At 46.0% G+C, this 15633-nt stretch overlaps 1 protein-coding gene across 1 annotated transcript in view; it reads left to right on the top strand.

The window, feature by feature from the left end:
- Nucleotides 1-15633, top strand: part of ERN1 (endoplasmic reticulum to nucleus signaling 1) — a 62509-nt gene that overhangs the window by 37482 nt on the left and 9394 nt on the right. Inside the window, exons 5-15 of the mRNA XM_035103961.3 lie at nt 461-533; nt 1224-1346; nt 3945-4046; nt 4156-4417; nt 7769-7847; nt 8946-9102; nt 10360-10478; nt 11819-12010; nt 13140-13401; nt 14559-14649; nt 14856-15045. Of these exons, the coding sequence (XP_034959852.2) occupies nt 461-533; nt 1224-1346; nt 3945-4046; nt 4156-4417; nt 7769-7847; nt 8946-9102; nt 10360-10478; nt 11819-12010; nt 13140-13401; nt 14559-14649; nt 14856-15045 (1650 nt within the window). The remainder of the gene's footprint in view (nt 1-460; nt 534-1223; nt 1347-3944; nt 4047-4155; nt 4418-7768; nt 7848-8945; nt 9103-10359; nt 10479-11818; nt 12011-13139; nt 13402-14558; nt 14650-14855; nt 15046-15633) is intronic.

Below are 15633 nucleotides of genomic sequence, written 5' to 3'. Positions count from 1 at the left end.
GATTCTATCTAGGGCATGTGAGCCGTGTTGCAATATGTAATAACGTCTGGTGTGGGGAGAAAAGAGCAGACCTTCCATTTTCAATAACCGGGAGTGGAAGAGCAAAAGGGGAATAAAGAACATCATCAGGCTCTTCCTTCAGAAGCAATTGCCATCTCTGAATTTTTATCCTTGAACTTTAAGCGATGATATGTTGTTGTAGCAGTGGAAATGTATCCAGGTCACAGCCTCACCGATGCAAGCCTTTTGCCGTGTCATATGACGCAGGGTACATGCAGATTGCAGATAAGCCCAAATTGCCCTGACGTCCATTAAATCTGCCGGAGCAGGCAAACCCCTAAACTCCTTCAACCCTAAAACGACAGCACGCTTAGAAATGGCGTTTGCTGCTGATTTCTTGTCATCTCGGTGAATGCTGAATATGAAATTGAGATGGCTAAAGTGAATCTTTCTCTTCCAGAAACTGCCATTCACCATTCCCGAGCTAGTTCAAGCATCTCCGTGCCGCAGTTCAGATGGAATTCTGTACATGGGTAAGGCTTGCTTTTGCTTCCTAAAAGTTAACTTGAGTGCGTTTTAGTACACTGTCACAGAAGTTGTTGCATGGAAATACTTCCCCTCTTCCAGCTCTTCTATCCCCATCGGCATTTTCTGGTATTTACGCCTAGCTTTTAATTCCTTATGACCAAACAAAACCACCTGCCTTTAGTTAAATGACCTATTTTGTGGCGCACTGTTTTGTCCCTGATCTTTTTAAACGTGTTTGTGTTTGTGTGTATATAATCTCTTTCATGTTCAAAATAGACCTGTCTTAGCCAGACCACCACCCAGAGCTACCTCCATGTAGGTTTCGGATAGCTGGGTTTAATTTTACATTCTGCAGACGACACGTTGACTGGAGTCACAGACTTGCCAGATCCTTGAGTGGTTTTGCATGGCTAGCATGCATCATTGAGCTCCGATAGGGCTCCTTGCTTGCCCAGGTGGAATTACAGAGCGATATGTGCTCTGTCTACTTTTGCTTCTGGCCCCGCCCACCACCAGCGATGTTGCCCCTAGAAGGTTGCCTAGAAAGGAACGTGACCTCCAGCTCTACCATAAAGCACACTGTGCTGTAAAAGCAATGTTTTGAGTAGCCAGTTGCTGGTTGGCAAGAAACTGAGGAACGGGGTGTTTTCAGAATTGATTATAGCAGTGCTAAAATTCTGGTGTTTCCCATTTAGGAAAGAAGCAAGACAGCTGGTATGTGGTAGACCTCATGACAGGGGAAAAACAGCAGACCTTAACTTCTTCATTTGCTGAAAGCCTGTGTCCGTCTACATCTCTCCTGTATCTTGGTCGAACAGGTAACACACACACAAACACACACACACACACAAAACCTCTCCCCTGCTTCAAAGGTAACTTTTGAAAGCCAAGCCAGCCAGACCTGAAAGGAATAAGCTCATAGTAATGAAGTTTATTTAACGTATCTAGATGAAGGCTTCATGCTAAAAAATCATTAACTTTCACCTAACAATGGGACTGTGCCGTTTGCATGCATTCGACGGAGTTTACAATGGCTGCTCGCCCTTTGGTGGATTGTTTGTTGTTTTATTTTGTTCAGGCAGAAACGAGTTATACCACGTCATCCAGAAACTATTTGGGTCTTGTCGAAATGGCTGTTGAACAAGGGCAAGGAGGATCCATGAGGCTTCCTCATGGCCACAGTGGCCCACCCCCTGCTGCTGGGAACCTGTGAAGGCAGTGGTGGCCCCCTCTCCACCTGTATCTGGTGTTGTTCATGGGCAGGGATGCAGGTGACGCTGTGGTCTAAACCACTGAGCCTCTTGGGCTTGCTGATCGGTAGGTCGGCGGTTCGAATCCCCATGACGGGCTGAGCTCCCATTGCTCTGTCCCAGCTCCTGCCAACCTAGCAGTTCGAAAGCACGCCAGTGCAAGTAGATAAATAGGTCCCGCTGCAGCGGGAAGGTAAACGGCATTTCTGCATGCTCTGATTTCCGTCCCGGTGTCCTGTTGCACCAGGAGTTGTTTAGTCATGCTGGTCACATGACCCGGAAAGCTGTCTGCGGACAAACGGCGGCTCCCTTAGCCTGAAAAGCAAGATGAGCACTGCAACCCCATAGTCGCCTTGGACTGGACTTAACCACCCAGGGGTCCTTTACCTTTACCTTTTTTACCTTATTAATGGGCTGCCTCTGAGCCTGCAGGTCCCATGTAGCTTGTCACCACTTCATTTCTAAAAAGTAAAGAGGCAAGTCTGGCTGGCCACGAGGGGTGTGGGATGGGAGGGAGCAGCAATAATTTTTCTTGAGCACCTGAATGTTGGTGGCTTGTACTTACCAGGAAATCTGCTAAGAATGGAGTGAGCTAGGAAGACGGGCTCATAGCTTAGTCTTAACGGCACGTATTTTGCATGCTGGTTGCAGGTTCAATCCCTACAGGCATCACCTGTTTTTTAAAAAAGAAAAAACAGGTAACAGATGATAGCAAAGACTTGATAGCAAAGACTTCTGGGCCAAAGCAAACAAGACCGAACCCAAAGGGTGCTCATCAATGGCTCCTCCTCATCCTGGAGAGTAGTGACTAGTGGGGTGCCACAGGGTTCTGTCTTGGGCCCAGTCTTATTCCACTTTAATGATTTCATTTATTCAACATCTTATTCAACATCTTTATCAATGACTTGGATGATGGGCTTGAGGGCATCCTGAGCAAGTTTGCAGACGACACCAAATTGGGAGGGGTGGCTAATACCCCAGAGGACAGGATCACACTTCAAAATGACCTTAACAGATTAGACAACTGGGCCAAAGCAAACAAGATGAATTTTAACAAGGATAAATGTAAGGTACTACACTTGGGCAAAAAAAATGAAAGGCACAAATACAGGATGGGTGACACCTGGCTTGAGAGCAGTACATGTGAAAAGGACCTAGGAGTCTTGGTAGACCACAGACTTGACATGAGTCAGCAGTGTGATGCAGCAGCTAAAAAAGCCAATGCAATTCTGGGCTGCATCAATAGGAGTATAACATCTAGATCTAGGGAAGTAATAGTACCACTGTATTCTGCTCTGGTCAGACCTCACCTGGAGTACTGTGTCCAGTTCTGGGCACCACAGTTCAAGAAGGATACTGACAAGCTGGAACGTGTCCAGAAGAGGGCAACCAAAATGGTCAAAGGCCTGGAAACGATGCCTTATGAGGAACGGCTTAGGGAGCTGGGTATGTTTAGCCTGGAGAATAGAAGGTTAAGGGGTGATATGATAGCCATGTTCAAATATATGAAAGGATGTCATATGGAAGAGGGAGAAAGATTGTTTTCTGCTGCTCCAGAGAAGCGGACACGGAGCAATGGATTCAAACTTCAAGAAAGAAGATTCCACCTAAACATTAGGAAGAACTTCCTGACAGTAAGAACTGTTCGGCAGTGGAATTTGCTACCAAGGAGTGTGGTAGAGTCTCCTTCTTTGGAGGTCTTTAAGCAGAGGCTTGACAGCCATATGTCAAGAATGCTTTGATGGTGTTTCCTGCTTGGCAGGGGGTTGGACTGGATGGCCCTTGTGGTCTCTTCCAACTCTATGATTCTATGATTCTCTGTCCCTGCCTGAGATCTCAGGGGAACTGCTGCCAGTCAGAGTAGACAGTAGAAGGACTGATAGTCTGACTTGATGTAAAGCCAACTTCCTGTGTTCCAAGGACCCATGGGAACCAAAACGCCTGCACGTTCCTGTCTGAATGTGGCCTTTGGTCTTTTAACTCGATAGCATTTTTCAGTAGTGCAAGATCCTGTCTTGTAACCATATCATTAGTCATAGCGCAGAAGCCAGGAACTCCTCAACTTGCAGTCTCAGAAACTGGGAAATACACTTTGAAGGTTACAGGAGGTGCCGCAAGAGTGGTGGGTGCTTATGAATTGAAATTTTGGGGTTTTTTTTTTAACAGAGTACACCATCACCATGTATGATACCAAGAGTAAGGAGCTACGATGGAACGCCACTTACTTTGACTACGCAGCCACCTTGCCTGATGAAGACGTCCAATATAGTAAGAACTGGGGTTCTAATTTCAGGCTGAAATGCTAATACTGTACATTTCATGTAACTATGGGTTCACAAAGGCTTCGTGCGATTGCTTGCATCTCTTTACCTTGCAGAAATGTCCCACTTTGCATCTAATGGAGATGGACTGGTGGTAACTGTGGACAGCGAGTCCGGCGATGTCTTGTGGATCCAGAATTACGGCTCCCCTGTTGTAGCCTTTTATATCTGGCAGCGGGAAGGGTTGTGGAAAGTGATGCATACAAATGTGGGCATAGAGACCCTGCGCTACCTCACCTTCATGTCTGGTGAAGTTGGACGCATCACTAAGTGGAAGTATCCCTTTCCCAAAGAAACAGAGGCCAAAAGCAAATTGATGTGAGTATAATCTCTGCCCCTTCTAAATGGTATTATTAAAAAAAGGTGTTTATTGTGTCGGGTCAACTTGGTTATTATCTAGCATGGAATTAAAATGTGCTTTCACTCTGGTCTCCCATTGCCTACAAGTAACCTATGATTTTTTAAGAATAATTATTGTACACTTCGCTTCTTCTGCAGATTATGTAACGAAATCACCCTATATTAATTCACATGTTCACGGAGGGATTTTCCAAATGATTGTTTTACTGTGTGTGTGTGTGTGTGTGTGTGTAGTGCCAGACAGCCTCAATTCCCACCAACCCAAAAATATAACCCAAACAGAAATCCAAGATGTGATAGATGTAATGGGATATTCCTAAAACTGAAATCATTTATTCGATTTCTGTTTGAGGAATATCTCATATATCAGTAGCCTCTTAAAATGTTAAAATCTTCTAGCAAAATCCCTGCTCCATAACCCTGTCCTGCTTTTTGTGAATGTTCCCCCTCCCCTGCCCTTTAAATATATTGGTAGACGCTTGGTTCTCCTTTGCCCATAGTGTATTTCTTCCCTGTTCTTACAATAATGACTGTGACCCCAAAAAATGCTTCCATACATGGGAGACACTTAACGTTTGTACAAGAGGGCCCCCCAATTTTCACCACATTCATCCAGGTGCAACATCTCATGGTGACTAGGAGGTGTTGGGGGTGCTGAAATGAGATAGGCAGATCCACAGGAATCCAGGTCAATTTTTTAAAATCAGCCAATGACCTTACTTAGCGATAGCATAGCTATTTCCCCCCCCTGTAGCAAGTAATATATTTCACTATTATTCTTGGATTGGAACTAGCACTGCTATAGGTTTGTTTGGCTTTTTGTCATCTGGGAAGGCCTGGAGTGACAGGAGATGAGGATGTACAAATGTTTAAGTAAAGAAATTAAGAGGACTGGAGTTGTATGTTTGTTTTTACAATACGCCATAAAAAACACACACAACACTTACACAATTCAGTTTACTATCCTGCAGTCGTGCTCAAAGATTTTACTTGATATTTCAAGATATTTCTGTGAAAGTACAGTTGTACCTTGGAAGTCGAACACCTTGGAACTCGGACATTTTGGGCCCTGAACGCCGCAAACCCTGAAGTGATTGTTTTGGTTTGCGAACGTTCTTTGCAACCCGAACATCCGCCGCGACTTCCGCAGCTTCCGATTGGCTGCAGGAACTTCCTGCAGCCATTCGGAAGCCACGCCTTGGTTTCTAAACTGTTTTGGAAGTTGAACAGACTTCCAGAACAGATTCTGTTTGACTCCCAAGGTATGACTGTAATGCATTTTCAAAATACAAGGACACCATGGGATTTAATAAGGCAAAGTTTGGGTTCAGCCCTTCCAAGTCAAGTAATTAGCATTATAAACATTTTTTAAATAGCAACTGTATTTCCATATATAATTCATAATGCTTAAAATGGAGATACAGATTTGAATGCAGACGTGCAAACAGGAAGCTGTTGTAGCCCATTGAGATGAATGGCACTAGCATGGAAGCAGGGGTTTTGTGACTGTCGCTATAGACTTAGCCTTTGGAACATTTGGGCCTAGTTACAGCTGTTTGTGATACCGTGTTTCTCCCAAAATAAGACACGTCTTATATTTATTTTTTCTCTAAAAAAACACATTGCGGCTTATTTTCGGGGGATGTCTTATTTTTTTATTGAGCATGGTACGGGGCTTTCTTGCGCCGCCCGCTGAGCCCGCTGCTGGGTCCCTGGGCTTCGTGCGGTGCGGCGCGTCGTGGCTGGGGCTGCTGCTGGCTCCTGCCGGCTACTGCCACTTCGCACGCCGCACGCTGAGCCCGCTGCCGGGTCCCTGGGCTTCGGGCGGTGCGGCGCGTCGTGGCTGGGGCTGCTGCCGGCTCCTGCCGGCTCCTGCCACTTCACGCGCCGCCCGCTGAGCCCGCTGCCGGGTCCCTGGGCTTCGGGCGGTGCGGCGCGTCGTGGCTGGGGCTGCTGCCGGCTCCTGCCGGCTACTGCCACTTCGCCCGCCGCTCGCTGAGCCCGCTGCCGGGTCCCTGGACTTCGGGCGGTGCGGCGCGTCGTGGCTGGGGCTGCTGCCGGCTTCTGCCGGTTACTGCCACTTCGCGCGCCGCCCGCTGAGCCCGCTGCCGGGTCCCTGGGCTTCGGGCGGTGCGGCGCGTCGTGGCTGGGGCTGCTGCTGGCTCCTGCCGGCTCCTGCCACTTCGCGCGCCGCCCGCTGCCGGGTCCCTGGGCTTCGGGCGGTGCGGCGCGTCGTGGCTGGGGCTGCTGCTGGCTCCTGCCGGCTCCTGCCACTTCGTGTGCTACCCGCTGAGCCCGCTGCCGGGTCCCTGGGCTTCGGGCGGTACGGCGCGTCGTGGCTGGGGCTGCTGCCGGCTCCTGCCGGCTACTGCCACTTCGCACGCCGCCCGCTGAGCCCGCTGCCGGGTCCCTGGGCTTCGGGCGGTGCGGCGCGTCGTGGCTGGGGCTGCTGCCGGCTCCTGCCGGCTCCTGCCACTTCGCGCACCGCCCGCTGAGCCCGCTGCCGGGTCCCTGGGCTTCGGGCGGCGCGGCGCGGCTGGGGCTGCTGCCGGCTCCTGCCGGGTCCTGCGGCTTCGTGCGCCGCCCGCTGCCGGGTCCTGGGGCCCGTTCAGTCGGAGCTCGGCGCGTCTCTGTGCTGGGGCTCCCGCTGGGCTGGGGCTTGGCGCGCGCTGCTGCGTTTGCCGGCTCCCGCTGGGTCGGGTAGGTACCGGCACCCCCAACATGTCTTATTTTGGGGGGATGTCTTATATATTTTTGCCTTTAAAAGATCGTGCCATGGCTTATTTTAGAGGCACGTCTTATTTTAGGAGAAACACGGTACTTCATGCTTCACTTATCCAAAACAGACCTGGTCTTTCTCGTACATATATTTCCAGTTGCTCACCTTGACGTTATCATACGAAATATATAATGATAATTGCCAGAGGTTGTGTTGTATATGTATGGCGACACCTTTGTCTCTCAACCGTTTCGGGTTCACCTGAAAATAAGTATAGAAGTACAGTCATACCTTGGAAGTCAAATGGAATCCGTTCCGGAAGTCCAACTTCCAAAACATTCGAAAACCAAAGCACGGCTTCTGATTGGCTGTAGGAAGCTCCTGCAGCCAATCAGAAGCCGTGGAAGCTCCATTGGACGTTCGACTTCCAAAAGAACATTCGAAAACCAGAATACTCACTTCCAGGTTTTGATAGTTTGGGAGCCAATTTTTTCGGGAGCCAAGGCGCTCGAGATCCAAAGTACAACTGTGTCTTAAATAAAGAAGTAAACAGCAGGCATTGTAATATTTTATTCCTGACTCCCTTCTAGGCCAACACTCTACGTAGGGAAATACTCTACGGGCTTGTATGCATCGCCATCGATGGTTCATGAAGGAGTGGCTATTATGGTAAGCTGGGCAGAGGCCTCATCTTTAGGAAGGACAATTTCCAGAATCTGGAATTCAGATGCAAAAAACAGGGGAAGGAACCTGAGCTCTTTTCCTGCATTTCTTCACAATATGAATTCATAATTCAATTTCTATAGTGTGCCTGTCGGTATCTGTCTTGGGTGTGAAATGGTTTTTAATTTATCAGTCCCATAGGGGTGCTTCATTGGAAGTGATTAAAAAAAATGAAATGAATGAATAAATGCCTTAGGGTGAATTTTATTTATTTATTTATTTTATCTTTTGTCCCAATTGTGGGAAAATAAGAATCAAAGGCTTATTTTGTCCAAAGAAAACGCAAGCTACATGAGTTCAGCATGCAGATAATAGTAATTCTGGCCATTTTAAATAGGGAAAGGGGAGCAGAAAAAGACTCTGGGAAATTGCTTATTTATTTTAAGGCATTTATAAACTGTTTAATCATTAGCAATTCTAAGCAGCGTACATAAAATTGAACCATACAGAGAATAAAACAATACAAAGTCATCCTCAAACCTCAAACGTTGACTTAAAATGCCTGCTGGAATAAGGTAGTATTTTGTCATGTTCAGATCTCATTCGGGAGCGAGTTCCACAAGCTTGTTCTAGATGCAGTAGCTGTGGCAACCATGGTGTCACTTTAATGAAAAAAAGTAAATGGATTTGCATCGTTTTCCTTTGATAATTGCTCTCCAAACCTTAATCTATTAAAAGTATTTTAGCAATCTCATCAGTGAAGCCCTTCCCGTACAAGACTCAGAAACTGTCTTTGTCTTATCCCATAATTAGCAGGGCTAAAGTACTTCTTTGCAACGTCCACCCTTGAATTAATGACCCAAAGAAAATGCATTCTGAGCAGCTTACTGTATGTCAACAACAGAGGCGCTTTTTATGGCCCGTGTTCTTTGAGCTCATTGTTTGCCTGAAACATCTGTTAATATGTTAGAAGTCGGCTTGAACATCCGTGGTATAAAATGAACACCCAATAAAATTTAAAAATTGTTATCTTTCTAAGTGTGGCATTACTGTATTCAAAGAACAGTAAGTAATTGCACAATTTCCCTCCCTCTCTCTTTCTAGCCCCGGGGAAGTTCCATACCACTGATTGAGGGTCCCAAAACACACGGCGTAACAATTGAAGAGTGTGTTATCACCCCCAGTACAGATCTGAAGTTTTCATCCGGATTTAAACGGAAGAACAGTTTACGCTATTTGAGGAATCACTGGCTTTTAATAGGTATCAGGAAGTAAACATCAGGATTTTTTTTTCCTTTATTGCACTGCCCTCTGGTGGACAGAATTCAAATTTTAAAATGCAGATTATATCCTCAGATTATTTAAGGGTATGCATGAGTTTACCAGGGGATATGCAAAATGCAAATTCATGATTTTAAATATTCAGTCCTGCCTTGCTCATAAGATATCACGAGTAAGAACTTAAGAACTAAAAAAATTAATGAGCAGGCATTTGCAAATCATTTAATTTACAAGTTAACACACCATTTTACAGGAAGGGTTTTTGGATGTTTGAAGCTTGCGGTTGTTTATTTATAGGCCCATCGCTACAAGACATGCTTGTGGATTAGGTAAAGGTAAAATACATGCCAAAGTTTAATATGTACTGGTACATAATTAACTGTAGGAAATTCTCAACTACATCATGAATTACGCACAAATATGCAGCTCAGTCGACAGAGCGTCTTAATCTCAGGGATGTGGGTTCGAGACACGTGTTGGGGGAAAGATTCCTTCATTGCAGGGGGTTGGACTAGACGACGCTTCCAGCCCTACAATTCTATGGATTGGTGGCCATTAGCTTTAAAAAGCTATTAAATTCATAGAGGGTGTGTCTATCCAACTAGCAGGCTAGTGATAGCTAAATGGGCCCCTATCAGAGCTGGGAAACCTTTTGCAGCCTAAGGACCACCTTCCCTTCTGGGAAACCTCCCAAGGGCCACATACCAATAGTGGGCAGGGCCAGAGGCAAAATTTCATAGAACTAGTTTCTGCATTTGACTAGGGCCAAGTTGCCATACTTATGCCTGCCTCTGCCCTCCACCCAGATTGGCAAGAGGCAGGGATGCATTCAAGTCAGGCTGGGGGGGGGGTGTAGCAGGGCCAATGAGGGGGTATGCCCTGAGTTCTAAGGGCCAGGGAAAGAGGTGTGGAGGGCCACATTTGACCACCCACCCCCTAGACCTGAGGTTCCCCACCCCTTCTCCATAAGTTCAGAGCCAGTTCAGTTCCAGTTATTGCTAAATAACAGGTGCTGGGAACAAGCAAGGGTCGGGGAGCTGTTGTTGCCTTTGTACTTGCAAACTTCCCCAAAGTTGGACACTGTTGGAAAGAGCTGGTTGGACCTTGGCTGCAATGCAGTGGAGTTGCCACATGTTGCCATACTCAGAAGACATCTGCATGTATCCCCAATCTGATCTTTGTTTTCTTGGCCTCCTTTTCCCCTTGGGAATAACAGAAAGCATGTTCTTGTTTCCAGGGCACCACGAAACACCGTTATCGGCCCCGACAAAGATCCTGGAGAAATTCCCAAGCAATTTGCCAAAGAGGCACGAAAATGTGATCCCGGCGGATTCGGACAAAGCTGCTTTTGAACAGGTTGGTGAATAAACAAGGTCTCGTTTAACAGAGTTATTAGGATAATGTAATCACAGAATATATTCCACGTTGTGTAAAATGTATGCATGTGAATGAGGTGGTGGAGACAGGATTTGCATGGGATTCCTCAGTCATATGCGTGCGAATTACACGATGCACTTTTTTGTTGTGCATGCTTTTAAACAGATTGGCCGGGGGGGGGGAGAGGGAGATCATCCATTAATTTTTCCAGTCAGGTGTGTTTCTCGCTTAGTCGATTGAGATGTTTGCCATGCTGCAAAGGCACACATCGGCCTCTGTTTCTGTTGCTCTGCAACAATATCTCATTCAAAAGACGACTTTTACGTTCTCCCCAAACCAGGAAGTTTGTGGGTCTCCCAGCTGGTGAGCAGTGTGAAGGCTGTATTTTAGATGCGATGTTCTTTCAGAGGCAGCGGGGGAACTTGTACACCCTGTTCCTGCCTAGGTTGGTAACGTCCAAAGCCACTCGGTACAAACTCATTAGTGTGAGTTCGTGGGCTTTGTGAACAGGAACATCTGATGCAGCAGTATTGCTAAAGTTAAGCAGGCGTGGAAGATCTCGGCCCCTTAAATGGGAGAACACAGGGAGCCCCATTTAAGAAAGGAGTATTAATATATATGTAATTTTTTTATATTTAAATAAATGCAACAGTGAGTTTATTGAGAAACATGGCCAAACTGCTTCAAAAGCAGTTTGGCAAGACCAGGGAAGTCCATAGGAAATAAGCTCTAAAGCAGGCATCCCCAAACTGCGGCCCTCCAGATGTTTTGGCCTACAACTCCCATGATCCCTAGCTAACAGGACCAGTGGTCGGGGAAGATGGGAATTGTAGTCCGAAACATCTGGAGGGCCGAAGTTTTGGGATGCCTGCTCTAAAGGATGGCAGGCTTGTTCCCTTGTTTTATTTCTATCTGCTTAATAGCCACGCAAATAAGATTTTCACTATCTTGGGTCGGAATCATGTCTTTGAAAAGCATGAATCAGTTCTTGATATATTTGCTTAGAAACACTGACCACTTTGCAATTTTGAGCCACTTTTTTCACTCTCCCCCCCCCCCAATCTTTTAAGCATTGACAATTTTGTTTCGTATTCATTTTCGTGTTTCATTTTGGTATGTAAGCTGCCTGGGGGGGGAGGGCTTTGCCCTGAAAGGTGGCATAGGAAACATTAAAAACAGACCTTTGCCTAATTGTACGTTGTTAACTTTGCATTATCCTTGTTGACAAGTGCCCTTTTCGTAAGCAGCTGGGCAGCCATAATAGAATTCGTTCCTTCCATGGAAGCCCCTTGAACTAATGCCGTCTTTGGTTCTCTCAGGCAATCAAAATGGGTGGCAGTTCCAGCAAAGACTTGCCTCCTCCCATTTCGGAGAATGCTGGAGAGACCCCCGGCCAGACGCCACCTCGACCAGAGGCTCCGGTCGATTCCATTCTCAAGGACACGGCTACCGTCATCCTGAGCACTTTCCTGCTTGTTGGCTGGATAGCCTTTGTCATCACATATCCAATGGTAATTGGCCAATTTGCAGCATGATAGTATAGTTTGCAGCACGGTAGTCTTGTGAATCGATAAGAAGGACCGGCGTTGTTGGTGCAGACTAACAGCAAGAGCATGGACATTTTGGGGTTGTTTTTATTAAATTTATGCCCTCCCAAACATGACCTTGACAAGTCCTGATGGCAGCTAGCAAAGTAATCTTTAAAATAACCCATGAGGTACAAGAGAGTAATGCACGTTTATATATTAATTTTCTAAACAGCTTTCTTAAAAGTCTGCACTCCAAGAACTGGTCCTTAGTTAAGTCAGGGATATCTTTGTTCTGTATCAAATACAGTGGAAATGGGTTTTTGAACGTAATCCATTCCAGAAGACCATTCAACTTCTGAAACTTTCGAAAACCGAGGCGCAAAGGGCAGTCTGCAAATTCAGTAGAGAAAATTGGGGGGGGGGGAACCTCAGCAGAAGCTGTTTGACTTCCAAGGCGCATTCAAAAACCGAAATGTTAGAAAACCGAGGATACCACTGTAGTTGATTGTTTGGGAGTGCCCCACGCTATTAGGAGGGACAAAGATAAGTAGCTACATCTAAGTGTGGGGTTGGGAAAATGCTTGAAGCTCCATGTCAGCTGCTTCCCACAAAAGTGCATGTTTTGATCTCAAAGTAAAACAATTATAATGTGCATTTTTTTAAATTGGGAAATGCATTTAAAATTAATTGCACTATGAATTTCCCGTTTATTGACACTGTATGAAACCAGCGTTCCATGGTTGGAAGCTGTGAAAATTAAAGCTGTTAATGTTGAAGCTAACCCTGATAGCGGATTTGTATCCAAAGTGTCCCTGTGCTCCTTGCTCTGCAGGAGGGGATTGGGCAATTTTTGCAAATTCTCCTTTCTCCTGCAGCCTCCCACACTGTTCCAATTCTCTGGAGATTTGGGGAAGTGGGGGGGGGGCTGCGCAGAGATGGAGGAATCAGCAAAGGTTCTGTTCATGGAAACCTCAGCTTGATTGAAAATCCTACCATGAATGGAGGCAAAAGCCATGAAACAAGTAAACATTAAAGGCAAGAAAAGCAGCAGTTGGAGATTCACAAAATAAAGTTTAATTTCCATCCATATTCCTCCCCCCCCCATCTTAAGAGTGTGCATAATCAGCAACAGCGACAACATCAGCAATTCCAGAAACAGCTGGAGGAGAAGATACAGCTGTTGCAGCAGCAACCTTTCAATCCTCCCCTTGACTTGCCACCCGAGGCAGAATTCCTGGATGGCTCCTGCGCCAGGCCAGAGAGCTCGGCCACCAGCTCACCAAACATGTCTCCAAAAGCATCAAACCACTCTGCCTATTCCAACGTCTCTGCTTCTGATGTCGGGAGCTGCCTTTCCACTGAGCAAGAAGAAGGTGATAAAACCGAACGTAACCTTTTCTTGTAGATTCAGGCTGTGTGCACATTGCCAGCTTAAAGCGCAGCTAGGTTGTCGGTCCCCCCACCCCAAATTCAGATAGAAAAAATGGATCAAGGCACAGTATTTTATAATCAGCCCTAGGATAGATACGGATTGTGGCTAATGCTGCAAGTGGACCAATGCCCAAACCAGCAGTTTGGATCCAAACTAAATGGGGAGGGTGTACACAGCCTAAGACTATAAGACAGCACTTCTCCCAAGGTCTAAGCAAGCCTAGGTGGAGAGATGTCAACAGCCCCCTGTCTCCAGTCTGTTTCAGGATCAGGTGCAGAGATTATTATTTTCAATGAATCTTTTGAAAGTTAGACACACATGAATTGGCACACATCTATTCCTTCTTCAATAAAGTTGTTTCAGTTCACCTTGTATGACACCGAGGACTTACCTAATTGCGGTGTCAGTCTTGGGAATCCTTGTATTGTATCCCAATGCCCAAAAGCTAGGACAGACAGCACATTCCCGGTTTAGTTTTTGGCAAGCAACCAGCTGGAAGAGAACTCCGGAGTGATGGGGCAGACACCGAGCACCTTTCTCCGTGTGCCTCCATTGCGGAGAGCGGTGCACAAGTTGTACCGTCAGTTGGCGTTAGAGATTTCAGCAGAATGTCAAGGAGAAAGACACAGGCAATGCTCATCCTTCCCGCCAGGTGAAGGTCGGGTGAAGGATAAAAACATGGTTATGGCAATGCAATTGTTGGTCTTTGCTATTACTCCTCCAGACTGATTACACAGCTTGGTTATAATAGCGTACAACATAAATGAGGCCGGATAGCTCAGTTGGTAGAGTGTGAGATTCTTAATCCCAGGTTTGTAGGTTTGAGACCCACATGGGGTGAAAGATTCCTGCGTTAACAGGGGGCTGGACTAGATTGGGGTCACTTCCAGCTCTACCATTCTATTATTGCAACTGGTGTTGCTAAATCTGAATCCTTCTTTGTTTTGAAAGAAACCTGTTAAGTCCTTAAAGTACCGTAAATGTCTTCCCTTCCTTTCATGGTGAGCCTTTTAAGTGCCATGTGAGAATATGTGCTTAAAAGGTGCCATGGGTATGTTCATTCACACACACACCCCTTTCCTCTCCGCCCTTCTCCAGATGAAAACATGGCCACTATAGCAGTTGGAAAGATTTCGTTCAACCCAAAGGATGTGCTTGGACACGGAGCTGAGGGAACCATTGTTTACAGGTAAAGCACCAGAGGCAAAGGCTTCTTCCAGACTGTTGCTATATTGTGGGAGGGACTCGATGGCATACTGACAAATTCAGGTTGTTGCACCATTAGAGTAGACTTGGTGTTCTTGCAAAGCTAGCTTTTACCCTTTGCAGTAAGGCAAATGCACTGGCACAGTTCAATGCTAAGGAGCTTCTCTACTGTATCTTGGTTATCTACAGGGGGACATTTGACAATCGAGATGTTGCCGTGAAGAGAATTCTCCCTGAATGCTTCAGCTTCGCTGACCGGGAGGTGCAGCTGTTGCGGGAATCTGATGAGCATCCAAACGTGATCCGCTATTTCTGCACAGAAAAGGACCGTCAGTTCCAATACATAGCCCTTGAGCTCTGTGCCGCGACTTTACAAGAGGTAAACTATGGATGATGATGATGATGATGATGATGATAAATAATAGCAACAACAATTTATTATTATTATTAATTGTTATTTCTAACCCGCCCATCTAGCTGAGTTTCCCAGCCAGTCTGGGCGGCTTCCAACAGAACAGAACATTAAAATGCAATAATCTATTAAACATTAAAAGCTTCCCTAATGCGTCTGCAGCTACAAATTTTAAGTTACAGTAAGGCCACAACTTACATAGGGGCTACATTCCAGGGATCCTGCCTAAGGCCAAAATTGCATATAGTCAAAACATATTGGGTTCAATGGTGGTGGGATTTTCAGTCTTTTCCTGGATGCCTAAGCATATTGCCAAGCGCACGTTAAATGTGCATAAGTTGCAAGCTTACTGTATCTATTTCTGTGTGATGGGGTGATTGCTTTGCATCTGAATAGATTTTTTTTCTATTCTACATTTTCAGTACATAATATGGCAGTGAATCACACCCAGGGAAGTTACTAGAGGCGAATGGACTGCTTCTTTTCTAATTCTCTCCCATTAGCACTAATCTAAGCATACAAGATGATACACAGAGCACAGGGAATACCAAGCTG

Source organism: Zootoca vivipara, chromosome 2 (genome assembly GCF_965207765.1).
Source record: "Zootoca vivipara chromosome 2, rZooViv2.hap1.1, whole genome shotgun sequence".
Classification (NCBI taxonomy): domain Eukaryota; kingdom Metazoa; phylum Chordata; class Lepidosauria; order Squamata; family Lacertidae; genus Zootoca; species Zootoca vivipara.
The sequence above is the reverse complement of the archived record's forward strand: the minus strand, read 5'-3'. Positions and strand labels throughout refer to the sequence as shown.